This window comes from Chiloscyllium plagiosum, chromosome 15, assembly GCF_004010195.1.
Source record: "Chiloscyllium plagiosum isolate BGI_BamShark_2017 chromosome 15, ASM401019v2, whole genome shotgun sequence".
Lineage (NCBI taxonomy): Eukaryota > Metazoa > Chordata > Chondrichthyes > Orectolobiformes > Hemiscylliidae > Chiloscyllium > Chiloscyllium plagiosum.
Window position 1 is genome coordinate 28273588 of NC_057724.1, and position 17524 is coordinate 28291111.

Genomic DNA, 17524 nt, shown 5'->3' on the forward strand with positions numbered 1-17524 from the left:
AATATGTTCTGAATTGACTGTCATGTCCCAAATGACATTATAGCCTCTCATTGTCATTGATTAAGTCATGGTGGCTTCGGTGACACAAAAGCTAATTGGGACCCATTTAAATAATACCAAGTAAGGAGAGAATGTGCCACATCTCAGAAAAGTAAAGTTGATTGAAATGAAAGGAATAATGTGGCATGCTGTGTGTGCACACATAGGGGGGGGTGGGGGGGGAGGTACAAATAGAGACAACAACAACAAGACAACATTGTTGTCAATGGTTAGGAGGTATGAAGCACATGAGCAGAAGCAGATCTATAGCTAACATTAAGTGAGGAAACTCTTATTGGGGTGACTGGCTAATTATTTTCCTGTCGGCTGTTTTCTTGGATTTGCACTCACAAAGGTGCTGCAGAAAAGGAGAGTCATAGCATGCATAATCTCAGCCTTTAAAATGATGCTCCATACAACTTTCATGAATTTACATAGTAATGTACGTTTAGTATTACAGGAAGAATTTTTTTTATATTACTCTGCCATGGAAAGAAATAGTATGTTTTTTTTGGTAGTTAATAGGTGTCTAATATCTAAAAGATATTCAGTACACAGAAGAATTCATGTGTTACTCCTTTTCAGTGGTATGGTTCAGTGGTAAAACATTTGTAGTGATTTTAAAAGTGGATATAAAAGGGGCTAAAGAAAATGATCAAACAAAGCCCTGGTCATGAGTATACTGAAACAGCTTTTACAAACACTATCAAAGGAACACTGTCTGAAAGCACAAAGAATTGCATTTTCAATTCCATTTATTAATAACCACATACTTTTCTGGCCACCACAAAAAAACTGTCAAAGTAAGAAACAGTAACAGGAATAAGTACAAAACATTGTTAGACATTGACTCTTTAACATCAGTAAAAATGCCAGAAAACTATTTAATTAGGCTGATGTATAGATAAAACCCCATGTTTAAAATACACTTGGAAAGGATTTGGTCTCAAAGGATGTTAAAAACAAGCAATTGCAACAACATGCTGGTGAATGAATGGATTAGTGACAAATGATGTGTGCCTTTTCTTTATTAGCCCCTGCAGATGAACTTTGATAATCCTCACACAAGACAATGGTTTTCAATATAACAAACACAATGACTTTTTATAGGAATGCTTTGATAAGTGGAAAATCATTTTATAGATAGACACAGAGTCTGCTAAATTATGAATATATGGGAAAGGTGGTGTAGAAATTCACAGTGCCAGCTCCTCCACAACTGTTTCTTTCGTGATAGTTTTGCTTTAAACTTCTTCATTATCTTGTCACTTGCTGCCTTCTTACTACTCTTGGCTTTCGATTTTGCACATTTGATGTTTTTGCTGGTTTCTTGTGTCCTCTTTACTGCTCTCTCTCACACTCTTATTTTTCTCTGTGCTCAGGTTAATCCTAATCTTTTGGTTTTAATTTTATCTTGGATATCCTCAGCCAACACCATCAAAAACACAACTGATCATCTCATGGGTTTGTGGGTTGTTGCCAAGCTTGCCTAAATCAATGGTCACTTCACCCCAAAAGAAGTTTGTGAGAGAAGTACAGATAAACTGATAAGGCACACATTATAAAAAGTAACTTTTTCAATATTTTCCAAGTATACATGTCTTTTTGTTGTGCTTTATACCAGTAGAAGTGGCATATACCCATATTCCAATACACCAGCAAAGCTTCTTTTTAACCATTATAATGTTTGAATTTTGTTTCAATTTGTTTTTGTTTTATTCAAACTGTGTTCTGATGCCAGTGATATGGACAAATGGTAAAACACTTGCAATAATTTCCTTTATGTATATGAACGAACAGCTAAAAATGTTAAACAGAGAACTGGTCATGACTATATAAGCATATCCTTTAGCAGAAACTGATGATGCTTGATATGTAATGAATTCGAACTTATGTCAACCAAAACAGATATTATCTAGCAATCATGTTATTTTAACTGTATGCCAGGCAAAGGTCTTAGATTACTAGGTTCAATACCACCAGTTAGAATGGTACATCTATTGGTCAATTCAGCTCCCTAGTTTTGTCAGACTCAATAACACTTGCTTGCCAGTACTCCGTTCTTTTCATTTGTTTTATGCTGCATCCAGACCCACTATCATGGCATCAGAACTAGTTTCCAACTCACAGGGAGCCAAACTAGAAACAGAGAAAGTCACCTTGCTGGAATTCTCTAAAATTGCATAAGGAGAAGAAACACAAAGTAGGTCTTCTTAGCTGCCAACCTCAGTAAATACTGGAAACTAAATTTTTATTTTACAAAGGCTGCCTGAGATGCAGGTGGTAAGAGTTCACTGACATCTGTGCTCTGTTAGATCTAGACTCAGCAAATCATGTTACAGTGCCACTTTTGGTATGAATTCAGCTCCTTCATGGTACTGGGTTCAGTAGCATTATCACTTAAGTCCTCATATCCCTCAACAGCACTCAACATTGAAACAAATACATTTAAAATTGGAAAAAAGCTCATAACTTTTAATGACAAAACAATTAGGTAACCAATATTGATATTCACTTTTTGAAGATATTTAAAATGAAACTGCCAGTTATCCTACTGCAGAGGAATTTCCAAGCTTTTGTCCTTACAGGTCACAGATTAAGCTTATTTACCACTTTTCCATTAACTTTATGCATGTCAAGGTATTAGTCCTAATAGTTCTTATAGTTCTAGTTGAGGATTTTTCACCAGTGACTTAATAACAGAGAAAAACATGTTCAAACTACAAATGATATAAAGGCAAATATGGTGAACTGAAAGCAAAACTGGTAACTGCAGGGGTTGCATATGACCCTTGGGCTACAGGTTGGGAACTCATGTTGTAAAGTTAAGATTGAAAGTGTTCATTTGACGAGTATATCTATCAATCCAAAAAAACACATAATTAGTGGCAGCTGTCCTCATTCTGAATATTTCAAAAAGGAAAAAAAAATGCCATTCATCTTTTTGTAGATACAGCTGTTACTCTGAATTTTGTCTTTTATCTCAAACACCAGAGCAATTTATTTTCACTGATGTTCTCTGAGTTGGAAATAGAAATCAATCCAAATTTGCAAACTGTTTGTCAAAGGTATTGCCAGTCCAAACATCTGCAAACGGGAAGTTTTCTTAGGACAGCAGGAGGGCTAAGGTCTATTCCATCACATAGTGACTGCCAGTGGGGCCCCAAGGGAAAATGATGAAAACCACCATGAAACATCCATATAAACTTGGACTTAAATGAGATTCCACAGAAAACCCTTGCAGTTAAAAAAAAACAACAAACAGTACGGATTTAAACATTTAACAGCAAGATACTGCTGATGCTGGAAATCTGAAAATAAAAAGAGAAAATGTTGGAGAAACACAATATGCCTATCAGAATGCCAGTTTTGAAAAGAGTTATATGCTGCCACATTTTGGATGAAGCCTGTCTTTTCTTAAAGCTACAGTGCATACCACACAGAGGAGGAGGATGGTGCAGAAAGTCTTATTTAGAGTGGGGAAATCAACAACATGTTTCAACAAAATGTTAGGAAGATAGCCACTCATTGTAGCAAGTTGTTTAAGTTGATCCTTAATTCCTTATTATAAGAGGAGGAGAAAATGTTGGTGAAACCTAGGTAATCTGGCAGCATATAACTCTTTTCAGAACTGGCACTCTGATAGACTTGTTGAGTTTCTCCAGCATTGTCTCCTTTCGTTTTAATAAGGAATTAAGAATCAAATTAAATAAGTTGCTACAGTGAGTGACTATCTTCCTAATATTTTGTTTGAAACTTTTTGCTGATTTCCCCACTCTAATTTAAATATGATTTTCCGCACCATCCCTCTTCTCCATGTGGTGTGCACTGTAGCTTTAAAAAAAAACACAAGCTTCATCCAGCATTTTGTTAACAGAGTTAAAAGAGACTCTTTGGCTAGCTCTGGAGAAAATAGATCCAACTTCACTTCATCCACCTTGTGAAGCCTTGACTTTGAAAGAAGCATTTGTTTTCCTTTCCTCTGAAAATTCAGCCAAGAAAACTGCCAGGTGTAGGTGAAGAACATGGAACATAAATCCAGGTCCTTTCGTAAAAAGCAGTGCACGTGAGCATTATATTGCTTCATAGGTTTAGTATATAAAATGTAATAATTTCTTTCTACAATTCATTGCAGACTACTTTGATTAAACAAAAATTACTGCACAAAATCAGTAAAACTCCATATCTAGGGGCAGAAAGCAAAATGCTATTTGAGTCCCAGTATATAATATTTGCAGAAAAATCAAAGAACTGGAGATACTGGAAATCAGAAACAAAAACAGAAATTGCTGTATAAACTCAGCAGGTGTGGCATCATCTGTGGAGAGAAAGAAGAGTTTGTGTCCAGTGACTCTTCTTCAGAATCCTTCTGAAAGGTCACTGGACCCGAAATGTTAACTCGGCTTTTTTTCCACGGATACTGCCAGACCTGCTGAGGTTTGCCAGCACTTTCTGTTTTTGTATAAAATTGGCAGGCTCTTCAACCAACTACAAAACCAACCGCAACTCCACTACAGGGTGTTTTTCAAAGCAGCAACAAAAAATGAATTAAAAACATATTTACAACATAATTATGTTAATGAAAACACAAAACAACAGGTTACTGCAATCCTTAAGCATCCGATGGTCTGTCCTATGCAGTTGAATAAGAAAGGGTTAACTGCAGCCTCAAATCTCAATGAACATCTGTTGTCCTGGAACTTGCGAGTAATTTCATCCAAGTTTCCCCTGCAGCTACAACAGCCACAGACTGCATTCAGTTAAAAGGCTTCTCTAGTGTTCTGTTCACTCCCACCACTTACTAAATTACATTCTTCAGATTTCCTGGAAAAAAACACACAAAAAAACTTTTGCCTTTTCTGATTCATAGCACTGTGACAATCTCAGGTTAATTGCAAATTTTATGCAGAAAAATACAAAACAAATGTGGTCAAATCCTCAATTTATTAAATCTAGAAAATTCTCATTCTGCAGAAATAGGTGGTCTCTGTGAACATTAAACCAAACACTCATGAAAGGATCTCCTTTAGAAGGACTGTTTCTGTATTACTGAAAGACAAAGATCAGGTTTACTGCTGCAGTGCCAAAATAAAATTAATGTAAATTCCCATTTCCATTTACCAGTGTGCATGTACCAGCAATGTTTTAATATTTTAAACTGCACTGTTCAAATGCATTCCTGCCAGTTTCAATCCAGCAAATATCCAAGTTACCCACTACAAATTTTTAACGAATGTATAAACTGAAAACCTTATAACATAGTCAATGACAATTAATACAATTTTTTTTTCAATTCATCAAATTATCGGTAAGTCCTAATTAGATAACTTCTGAAATAGTAAGGTGATAATGAACAAGATTTCATTCTGAAAATCTTAGTATTTTAAATTTACATAATTCTTTAAAGGTTGTAACCGCATCCATGTGTCATAACTAAAACAAAATTACAGTTTTATTACATCACATAGACATCACAGATTTCTGCTTCTGCATTTGGAATGATTCGGATATCGAGCACCTGGTGCCTGCAGAAACACGTTTTCTTGTGACTAGTTGACATTTTATACAAGCACGTTTCCTGTGCTTAGTCTGCATCTTGCATCGTGTTCTTGGAGACAAATTTGCCTTATGCTTGGCTGTAACCAGAATTACAATTTCACAAAAATATATTTTTGCATTATAATTTATTTTTACCTGAGAATCAAAAATCTACCGTTGTTCACTTGTCACTAATACAAGCAGTGTTATTATGCTTCATCCTTCTGTGAAGCAATGTATAATATTGCCAGATAACACACATATTCCGCACATTAAATAATTTTCTGCTGCTCATGAAACTAGAATGTTGAAAGATGATAGTTTGTTAAATACTGAGGGATTTTCCAGTATGGAGATCAGTTGCATTAGACACAGGTGGTTCAGATCAAAGGTGTCAGGGCCAATTCTTTCTTAAACAGGGATTGCCCATCACCAGAAGGTCCAAAATGAGACGCTGAAGTTGAGGAGATGCTCATTGCATCTATTACATTTTGGAGGAGCTTCATAAATTAGATATTTAATGAGGCACGTGAACTGTTTGCATGCAAGGTCTCAATGCTTTTTGTGCTTGTTGTCCATGTTGGGGGGACACAGCAGGCCTTAAGTTTCCATTTCCAATGTTAAAAAAATGTCTGACAAATTTCAGTGCATCAGATTATTGTCCTTTAACAAAACGCACATGAATTTTTATTGGCTGATATTATTTAGTAGTAACTTGAAAAGATTGCACTGCATGGATTTAAAGAAGTCAACATTGGTGCAATCTTACTGAATTCGCAATGCCCAGTAATGCCTGAAGATTTCAAGCCTTAGATTTGCATAAGTAATTGAATGCATGATATTGTATATGCCTCCCAAAAGCAACAAGAGTGCATATGTGCAAGATGCTGTGTCCTGCCCAGTACACTTATTTCCCCACTTTTGCTCCTTTGATTATCAGAAACTTATCAATCTTAGAATTAAAATTATCAATTGCCATCTACAAACTTCAACCTGCCTTTGCATGTATAAGTCTTTCTTAATTCAGATTTTCAGTCTATGTCCTCTTGTCCTAGATTCCTTCACCAGTGAAAATAGAATCCAGGCTTTGTTGCAGTAAATTTATGTTGCATTCACTCCAAGACCAATGTACCTTTCCCAAAAGGTGTTGTTCAGAATTAACATAGTACTTCAGGTAAGTCTAACCAAGCTTTTGCATTAGTAAAAGCTTGTCTTTTTAAATGTTTGTGCTTTTTAAAACTGTGGACTGAAATGAGAAAGAATGGCTTTAAAAGTCAGGAATTTGATACCTTTTTTGAACTCTGTGTAACTGTGGGTTTCAACAACATGAGGAGGAACTGGAGCAAAGGGGTTGCTCACAAGTGAAACTAACTGGATTGTGAACTCGGGTACATTTATCAATGACAAAGATCCTCTGCCGACAATAGCAAGGTGATTGTTTAGCTGAACAGCTTGGCCTGTGAGCAAGGTGGAGAGAACCTAGTCAGACCAGGACAGAAACCAACAGATCTGCAGCAGCCAAAAGCTCTCGATTCTCAGCAGTAAGCCACTTAAAAGCAAAGAAAAATCACCTGACTTTCCTTTAGCAGATGCTGCAAGTTGTGACCTTGAATTGGATATGTCAGAGACTTTTCATAAGTGAAACAGCTAACCTATGCCTTTTGCAAACCAATTGAAGTAACCAAGAGGATTGATGAGGGCAGAGCGGTAGATGTGATCTACATGGACTTCAGTAAGGTGTTCGACAAGGTTCCCCATGGGAGACTGGTGAGCAAGGTTAGATCTGATGGAATACAGACAGAACTCGCCATTTGGATACAGAACAGGCTCAAAGGTAGAAAACAGAGGGTGGTGATGGAGGGTTGTTTTTCAGCCTGGCAAATCTTAGCAGGACGTATACACTTAATGGTAAGGTTCTCGGGAGTGTTGCTGAACAAAGAGACCATCGAGTGCAGGTTCATAGCTCCTTGAAAGTGGAGTTGCAGATAGATAGGATAGCGAAGGCGGCGTTTAGTATGCTTTCCTTTATTGGTCAGAGTACTGAATACAGGAATTGGGAGGTCATGTTGCAGCTGTACAAGACATTGGTTAGGTCACTGTTGATTGCATGCAATTCTGGTCTCCTTCCTATTGGAAGAATGTTGTGAAACTTGAAAGGGTTCAGAAAAGATTTACATGGATGTTGCCAGAGTTGAAGGATTTGAGCTATAGGGAGAAGTTGAATAGGCTGGGGCTGTTTTCCCTGGAGTGTCAGAGGCTGAGGGGTGACCTTTTGGAGGTTTATAAAATCATGAGGGGAATGGATAGGGTAAATAGACAAAGTCTTTTTCCTGGGGTGGGGGTGTCTAGAACTAGAGGGCGTAGGTTTAGGCTGACAGGGGAAAGATATAAAAGAGACCTCAGGGGTAGCAAGTCTTGAAAACTCCAATCTTCTCACATAAAGTCCAGTATTCCATTCACCTTTTCAAATTTTTTTGTATCTACTGACAATATTTTAATGAACTATTCACACGGCTGCCACTACTTCCAGCTTTAACCATTTAGAAAGCCCATTGCTCTACATTTCTGGTCTAAAGTGGATTCCTCACACTTGTCTATAGGTCTTTTTACTTAGCCTACTTTTCGAATCAACCTGTTCAGAGATGTTATTACACACCTCTGAAGCAGGTGGGACTTGAACCTGGGCCACTCGGTCCAGTGGTATGGACACTACCACTGCAACACAAGAGAGCCCATTTTGCCTACTCACTATTTATTAATAATTATAAGTTCCAATGTAATGCTTCATCAACACTACATACATTGCCGTCTATCTATATGTAATTAGAAAACTTGGACACATGACTTTCTAGCCCAAAGTCATGAATAATTATCACCGAATCCCTACAGCATGGAATCAGGTCTTTCAGCCCAACAAAACCACATGGATCCTCCGAAGAGTAACCTACCCAGACCCACTCCCCTACTCTATTACTCTACATTTACCCCTGACTAATGCACCTAACCTACACATCGCTGAACACTATGGGCAATTTAGCATGGGCAGTTAATCTAACCTGCACATCTCCGGATTGTGGGAGGAAACCAGAGCAGCAGGAGGAAACCCACGCAGACACATGGAGAATGTGCAAACTCCACACAGACAGTCGCCCTGTCACAAAGCTGGTCCTTTTCTCAAAGCTGTTTCCTTTCCTCAAAGTTATTGTGTCCTTAATTGTTTTTCAGAGGAGTCATAAAATAGCCCAGGCTCTGAAACAGCCGAGTTGGTGCAGAGATGAATGGTTTATTGGGGCCCTTTTTGTTTACCCCTAAACAGATGATACCGCAGGCCAAAGGCTTTCGTGTTTTAGAAATCTCAAGTGTTATATGGGCGGCACGGTGGCACACGGGGCGGCACGGTGGCACAGTGGTTAGCACTGCTGCCTCACAGCACCAGAGAATAACTTATATAATGAAAGGGGAATGGCCAGTCCAGGCAGCTACAGCTTTCTGGTCCAGTTGCAGCAGGGGATGTGTGTGAAACAGGCTGCTGACTTCTCTCTCGCAGTGCAAACTGTAAGTTGCTGTACCATGTTTTACTGTTTGTGTTAAGGGATGACTGTATTGGAACTGTTGCATGTATTTTCAGAACTTCATCATTAAGTTGGGCTTGGATAGGATAAGTTATCGGGTATCCTATTTTCTGTTCTTTGTGTTTCCTTTCATAACTTTGTAAATAAATTTTGTTTGTTTAAAACTTGGCAGTCGACCCAGCTAACTTACACCGGGAATATCCAATATACACTGAGCTAAACAAATAGCAAAGTTACGGTCTGAGCAACCTGCTTAAAGAGGTTTTGAGGGGTCTGGCCTAGTCCATAACAGCCTGAGGCTGGAATTGAATCCAGCTTCCTGTCACTGTGAGGCAGCAGTGCTAACCACTGAGCCACCGTGTCACCCATATAACACTTGAGACCCGAACACAAATCCCAGTGGAATGCCAAAGTCAGATGCGGCAATGTAGAGTTCTTAGTCAGAAACCCTACTTTCTCATATCATTCAGTCAATTTCCTAGCTAGGTCAATAACTTGCCTTCAATTCCTATTACCAATCTTTTACCATATCCATGTTGGTTCTCTCTGGCAAGGGGTGATGTGGGATGGGAAAGCAGTGACAAATATTTGTGTTGTTGGGGAGTGGGGGAGGGTTCTGTTTGATACAGAGAGTCAAAATAGGAGCATAATCCTACTTAAATATGTGATCAGGTTGCTAACAATTACTTGACAGTCTGCAGTTGGTGTTTAAATGGCTATTAATTAGTCCATGGGGTGGGCAGGCAGCCTACTATTTACCCAGTCACTAGCAAAACTCTAGTGGAGGGTCGTAGGCAACCATGTCATCCAATTTCATGTCCACCAGCAGTTACATAAATTTCCTAGCATTATTTTCTTCATTAGCATAAATTTGATATTCCTTACAAGTTTATTTCCATACTCTTATTATCATTTTTTTTAGTCTTTTAAAATTTACTGCCCCATTTTCTATTCTGCGCATGTCTCCTGTTCGTTTGGATTTTGCACGCCTCTTTTATAATGTTATTCGTTTATAAATTCTAATAAAATTAAACTTCCTCGACAGCAGAGTTAGAAAGAAAAATTTAGTACAAAGCCACTAAAGGAATTAAGGCCAATTAGATAATTTTAAGGAGCATCAAATGGAGGAAGGCCAGCTAAAAAGGTTCACAGAGTGAATTTTAGAGCTCAGGGCATTGACAGCTGAAACAGTGGCCAATGATGAACAAAACTGGAATATTCAAAGTTGCTGCAATTTTAGAAGTATCATTATCGCGGACATTTGCAGGATTGGATGGCATTACAGAAAGGAAGAAAATGTGTACTTATAATGTCATTCAGCTAGTAATCCAAACCCTGGCTAATATTCTAAGGAACCATCACAGCAAATGATGAAATTTCAACCCAATAAAAGTCTGGAATAAGAAAAGCTAGCTTAACCATGCCATATAACCACTGTCAGAAAGTGAGGACTGCACATGCTGGAGAGCCAGAGTCGAAAAGTTTGGTGCTGGAAAAGGAGCATTCAAGGAGCAGGAGAGTCAAAGTTTCGGGTATAAGCCTTCATCAGGATTCCTGAGCTTTTCCAGTGCCACACTTTTTGACGTATATCCATTGTCGATAATCCTAAAATCCCATCTGTCCTTTGAGAAAGAAAATCTGTCATCCTTACCCAGTCTGGCCTATGTGTGACTTCAAGCTCACAGCAGTGTGGTTGATTCTTAACTTCCCCTTGGGCAATTTGGGACAGATAATAAACATTGGCCCAGCCTGCTACACATGAATTCCCATAAACAAAATTGGAAGGGGAGAGGCGACAAAGCGATTTGAAAACAAGGATGAGAATTTTAAAAGGAAGGTGTTGCTTACCTGGCAGTCAACATAGGTTAGTGAGCATAGAGATGAGGAGAAAATGGGACTTGGCCCAAATGAGAGCTGAGTCTTAAATTATCTCAAATTTATGCAGGATGAAATGTGGAAGGCCAGTCAGCAACATGATAGAAACATCAAGCTTGGAGGTAACAAAGGCATGATGAAAGTTTCAACAACGGATAGCTAAGGCAAGGCTCCTGAAGGTAACTTTATAGAGTTGGAAATAGGTGGGCTTGCTGATTTATATTAGAACCTCATTTCAAGGTCAAAAATGACATCAAGATTGCGAATAACATGTTTCGTATATCAAGCCAATTCCTAGGGGTTGGATCAAGTTGGTGATTAATGAACAGAATTATAGCAAGGACTAAGTGTGATGGTTTTTGTTTTCTCTATATTTAGGTGGAGGAAATTTCTGCTCAACCAGTACTGGATGCCAAAAAAGCAGTCTGCTAAGTTTAGGCACAGTGTTAAGGAAAATGGTGCTGCCAACTTTGTCAAAGCTTACAGACTGACTATATAAGAATCTTTTATCTTTCACCTTGACATAGGATATCATTTGTAACTTTGATAAGAGCTGTTTCAGTATAGGGTGTAAAGCATGAAGTTTTGGGAATTATGTTTCTATTACTGTTATTGTGATTTCAACCCTGTTCAGTCTTCCATGAATTTATTTTTGGCAGGTTAGAGCCCCTACGCCTTAGTAATAAACATTAGCATGGTAAAACTATTTTGAATGCCACAGCTGGTCTTCTGTCACTTTTCTCAGAATCAGATTTACCGAGTTTAGTAGACCACCTTTGTTTTATCCTGCTGAAGTCAACTGCACCTAAATACTAGACCTTTCCAGCTGTTTCACTTTTCTTCCCCGTTTCAAACTTGTCAATTTACTTGATCATACTATGATCACTACTGGAAACACCTAACATCTTTAGGGTGTTAATTAAATCTGGCTCATTATTTATTATTAAATCTAGTATGGGTTGCTCTCTTGCAGTTTCCAGGGCAGATTGTTGCAGTACTGCTCATACACACGCACACACAGTCTGCTGTCTGGCATAGGTTCACATGCTTATCCAAATTTCAAGACACTATACCTTCCTTACCTCGGATCATGCTAAGTATCTGCTCAATCCGGTGGGGATCATTCTGGTCAGTCCGACAGCTTCGGGTGATTTCCAGTACGTAATCAGGCCCATATTCTGTAAAATACTATGAAAGCAATTGGATTAGTAATGGCATTGAATCACCTGCAGCTTTATTGAGCAGAGTACATGCACATGGAATATAAATTTAAGGATCCTGGTATATAAGTTTAAATCCAAATTTAATAAATTTGGATTGAAGTGCATGTAAAATTACCATTGTCCCAAAGGGCCATACAGCTGCCCTCTTATTAAAGAAATGGTTGGTAATGAGTTTAACATGAGGGTCACTATGTCTCAGATGAAGGACAAAGTTGAGAAAGTGGGACCTTCAAGGTGATGTCTGTTAGTATGGGAATTGAAATTGCACTATTGGCATTACTCTGCAGGGCAAACCTGCCACCCAGCCAACTGAGCAAAAACCACCCCAACTAAAGCGCTAGTATGATCAGGGACAGTCAGCACGGTTTTATGAAGGGTAGGTCATGCCTAACAAAACTTATTGACTTTTTTGACAAAGTGACCAAACCGGTTGATATGGTGTATATGGATTTCAGCAAGGCGTTCGATAAGGTTTCCCACAGTAGGCTATTGTACAAAATGCGGAGGATTGGGATTGTGGGAGACATAGCAGTTTGGATCAGTAATTGGCTTGCTGAAAGAAAACAGAGGATTGTAGTTGATGGAACATATTCAGCTTGGTGTCCAGTTACTAGCGGCGTACCGCAAGGATCGATGTTGGGTCAACTGCTGTTTGTCATTTTTATAAATGACCTGGATGAGGGCTTAGAAGGGTGGGTTAGTAAATTTGCAGACGACACTAAGGTCGGTGGAGTTGTGGATAGTGACGAAGGATGTAGTAGGTTGCAGAGAGATATAGGTAGGATGCAGAGCTGGGCTGAGAGGTGGCAAATGGAGTTTAATGTGGACAAATGTGAGGTGGTGCACTTTGGACGGAGTAATCGGAATGCAAAGTACTGGGCTAATGGTAAGATTCTTGGGAATGCAGATGAGCAGAGAGATCTCAATGTCCATGTAGACAGATCCCTGAAAGTTGCCACCCAGATTGACAGTGTTGTTAAGAAGGCATACAGTGTTTTGGCCTTTATTAATAGAGGGATTGAGTTCTGGAACCAGGAGGTTATGCTGCAGCTGTACAAAGCTCTGGTACGGCCACACTTGGTGTATTGTGTACAGGTCTGGTCACCGCATTATAAGAAGGATGTGGAAGCTTTGGAAAGAGTGCAGAGGAGATTTACTAGAATGTTGCCTTGTATGGAAGGAATGTGTTATGAGGAAAGGCTGAGGGCCTTGAGGCTGTTCTCATTAGAGAGAAGAAGATTGAGAGGTGACTTAATAGAGACATACAAGATAATCAGAGGGTTAGATAGGGTGGACAGGGAGAGCCTTTTTCCACGTATGGGAACGGCAAACGTGAGGGGACAGAACTTTAAAGTGAGGAGAGATAGGTATAAGACAGATGTCAGAGGTAGTTTCTTTACTCAGAGAGTAGTAAGGGTATGGATTGCTTTGCCTGCAACGGTAGTAGATTCGCCAAGTTTAAGTGCATTTAAGTCGTCATTGGACAGGCATATGGACGTACATGGAATAGTGTAGATGGGATGGGCTTCAGATTAGTATGACAGGGCGGCGCAACATCGAGGGCCGAAGAGCCTGTACTGCACTGTAATGTTCTATGTTAAATGGAGGGCACAATCTACAAGCTTGTCTTAAGTAGCCGATCTGGTTCACTAATATATGGAGAACATAATCTGCCATCTTTATCAGGTCATACCTACTGTGATGCATATTTTTATGAAGTTGAAAGCGTGTACTGTACCTTTAAGACAGAGTGAATGCTGTTCTGCACTGAGAGCTTACAAGCACCTGTGTCATATGACTAAATAACAGTCTCAGAGTGTCCTAGAAAATTGAAAAATGTATCATTTGGCTGCGAAATAGATACCTGAGTTTAAATTATGCCCCATGATATTAAAACACAACTGAATTTGAATTTATTGTTTTACTAACATCGAACCAATGAGACAATCTGATGTTGGGAATATTAAAAAAGGGAGGCATTTTGAAAATCAGTCAGAGTAACTGCAATTGAGAGCCAAGACATTGAAACACTCTCTATCAAAGGTACTGCTTTCATATGAAACACCTTCACAGTAAAAAGACAGATGATGACCCCAGGAGATCTTTAGCTGAAAGACAGATACTGAGGACGACAGCCGCTGTATGGTTTTGAAATTAAGTTGATGTAATTATAATAAGTGTTTTGTTTGAACAGTATATTGTTATAGAGCTGGAGGCAGGTAATAAGCAGTTAAGGGAAAGGGGAAAAACATAAAGAAGGAACCAGGTCAGACTTAGGTTGAGTTAGAAAGAATTAAACATAGTCACTTTGATAGATGGGTGAGGGCCTTAAAAATAGATAAGACATATGAGGGTCTGACAGAGGTTATTCTGCTGGAGGAGTTTAAAAACTCACTTCCAGAGATGATAAGAATTCATGTGGATGAACAGAAAGTTCAAGAGGCCGAGAAGAGCAGTAGAGATGGCAGATGAATATACATTGGTGTACAAGGCAAATTTTAGCTTCCAGCAAGAATTTCATCCTGTGAGGGATAGAAATTGGGAGAAAAGGAGATCCTACACTACAAAACAAACAGTAGAGAACACTGGTAATAGTTTACCATAGGTGGAAAAAGAAGCCCAAGAGGGTGAAAAGGAGGTGAAAGGCTTCAGGTGTTTTCATTGCAATGGAGTGGGACACAGAAAATTATAGTGCCAGTGATTTAGGAAGGCACTTGGAAAAGGTGTCTTCACTGCCAAAAGGTGGGACACGTAAAGTCACAGTGCTGTTTGTTAAAGAAAGACACTATGGGAAAAGATGTGGGACAAGAGGCTAAGCCAGTGGCATTAGTGAAAGTAGTGCAGGAAACCCCAAGCAAGGTCGAGGAAGCGCAGGAGAGTGCACAGCCTAGGCAGGGGCTGGGTACTGATGTTGGTTCCCGATCTCTTTCAATACTTCGCCTCTGTCGGTAAAGTTTACTCAGGAAGAACGGAGGAGAAGGCAAAGAAGTTATAATTTTGAGAGATCCTGATGAAGGACTTATGTCCGAAATGTCAACTCTCCTGCTCCTGAGATGCTGCCTGACCTGTTGTGCCTTTCCAGTGCCACACTTTTTAATTCTGACTCTCCAGCAACTGCAGTCCTCACTTTCTTCCACTCAAAGGTGTCAACTGTCATAATGGCAAAAAGGCAGGCCTCAACCATTTTTGCCCAGACTTACTTAAATTCAGCCACGTGCACACTTGAATCTGAAACATAATGTTTAATCTTACACTTAGGGTATTGTTGACCTTTAATACAAGAGAACGGTCAAGATCCAGAGCTCTTTCTATGCACAACAAAATTGTGCATATAGTTCAATGTTCTGATTTAGTGCAGTGACAATGAACCCAGATGTATGAAAAAGTATGATGTAACTGAAAAAAAATTGTAACACTAGTGCAGGTAGATCTTTCGGTAATGAACTGGGATCATGAGTTGGGGTGTCCAACTGTGGTATAAGCTGCCCCTTAAATGTCAGACAACCAAATCTTTTATTTTTCATAGTAAGTAGTTTTGTTCATTGTATCAAGAAACAAGAAAATTTGGGGAAAAGAAATGGTAAGACAAGTATGAAACTGTATTTATATGGTATCAATGTATCACCAATAGTTCAGAAAAGATTTACAAGGATGTTGCCAGGGTTGGAGGATTTGAGCTACAGGGAGAGGTTGAACAGGCGAGGGTGGTGAGTGTGTGGAATGGGCTGCCAGAGGAAGTGGTGGATTGCAACAATTGTAACATTTAAAAGGCATCTGGATGGGTAAATGAATAGGAAGGGTTTGGAGGGATACAAACTGGTTACTGGCAGGTGGGACTAGATTGGGTTGGGATATCTGGTCGGCGTGGACTGAAGGATCCGTTTCTGTGCTGTACATCTCTATGACTCTAATAGTAAATATGCAATGTTCGAAAGAATTACAGTCTATGTAATTCTAGTCATATCAAGAAAAAGCAAGGTCAAAATGTTGTAGAAAGCCTGAAAGTAAAGCGTCAGTAATTATTAAAGAATGGCTAAATGCTTTACTTATAGTCAAACAAATGCAGCTATGTCAGTTCAGAGCAAGCCTATCATTCTGAGAGAAATGGAGAAACAGTGCATTATTGTTGCACTGCCACTTGACTACAAAACAGTATTCAGAGTCAAAATCCCAGGTTTGATTAGTCAGAATGACTCAGCAGATAGTAAGAAAAAGAAGCCTGTTGTAGCCTTACCTCATGATCAGGAATCTCTGAGGACAGTGTTTTTCCAAGGATAATGGCAGTCAGATATGTCCAACACCGGGCTGTGTTTGCATGGTTATAGCCTCCTGTCTCCACCAGAAAAGCAAACCAAATGAAAATAATTTATTTGACTAGAAAGTCAGAAGACACAGTGACCATGTTATTCACTATTGTCTCATTCTAATACTGCTAAACACTGTTATATTAAGAAATGCTTGATGTCATGGTGATTGTGAAGATTTCCAATTCTTTCACCTTTTGTTTTTCCTGTAGCAATGGGCCATTTCCACAAGATATGAAACTCAAGTCATGAACTGCTTTAAAAAGCTATATAATCTTGTTTAAATTTTGAAAAGGATTTGGCTGTACCAAAACATGGCTGCCGATGATACATAGGGCTTTTGCCCGAAACGTCGATTTTGCTGCTCGTCGGATGCTGCCTGAATTGCTGTGCTCTTCCAGCACCACTGATCCAGAATGCCGATGATACAAGTTGACTACAATGTATGGAAAGTTCCAATCAGCAATTTCTAGAACAAAGTGCACTATCCTTTTGGAATTTCTCACTCTTACATTGATTGGATATTGCAGTCAGCAAACACAAAAGCACAGTAGGCAGACCTAAAGGGTCTGGCAAAGAGCTATTGAAAAACTCATGTCTGAAGTGGCAAAAACAGTTCAGCAACTGGCTGCTACAATAGACAGTGGGTTTTGATCAGGAGCAGAAAGGTTTAACCTCATTGTACTTGTTGAGGTACTAATAATCCCATTTACCTCCATGGTTGAATACTGGACCCACTGGCCAGAGACACAGGCATCAATTGTTAAATTGTAAGTCACTCTTTAATGGACCTGTTACATGATCAAAATTCCTCTAGTCTTAGCTTAAATTAACATTTCTTAACCCTTGCCTCAGACTGAGAAAAAAAAACTAGTCTATTGTTAACATCAAAGTCTGCTAAGGATCTAACTGGTGACACAACAAAACTCCAGGAGGCTCTGGGGAAACATGTCACAGCTCATTTCTACAGGAA

The 17524-nt window shown here is 39.1% G+C and overlaps 1 protein-coding gene across 3 annotated transcripts in view; it reads right to left on the reverse strand.

Moving 5' to 3' along the window:
- Positions 1-4430: 4430 nt before the first annotated feature.
- Positions 4431-17524, reverse strand: part of hdac8 (histone deacetylase 8) — a 71418-nt gene continuing 58324 nt past the window's right edge. Inside the window, exons 9-11 of one of the 3 annotated variants that reach the window (XM_043704543.1) lie at positions 16482-16576; positions 12107-12212; positions 4431-4863 (exon numbers count right to left, since the gene is read on the reverse strand). In XM_043704543.1, coding sequence (XP_043560478.1) covers positions 4841-4863; positions 12107-12212; positions 16482-16576 — 224 coding nt within the window. In that variant the 3' untranslated portion in view covers positions 4431-4840. The other 2 variants (XM_043704546.1, XM_043704545.1) reach the window with 2 other exon arrangements.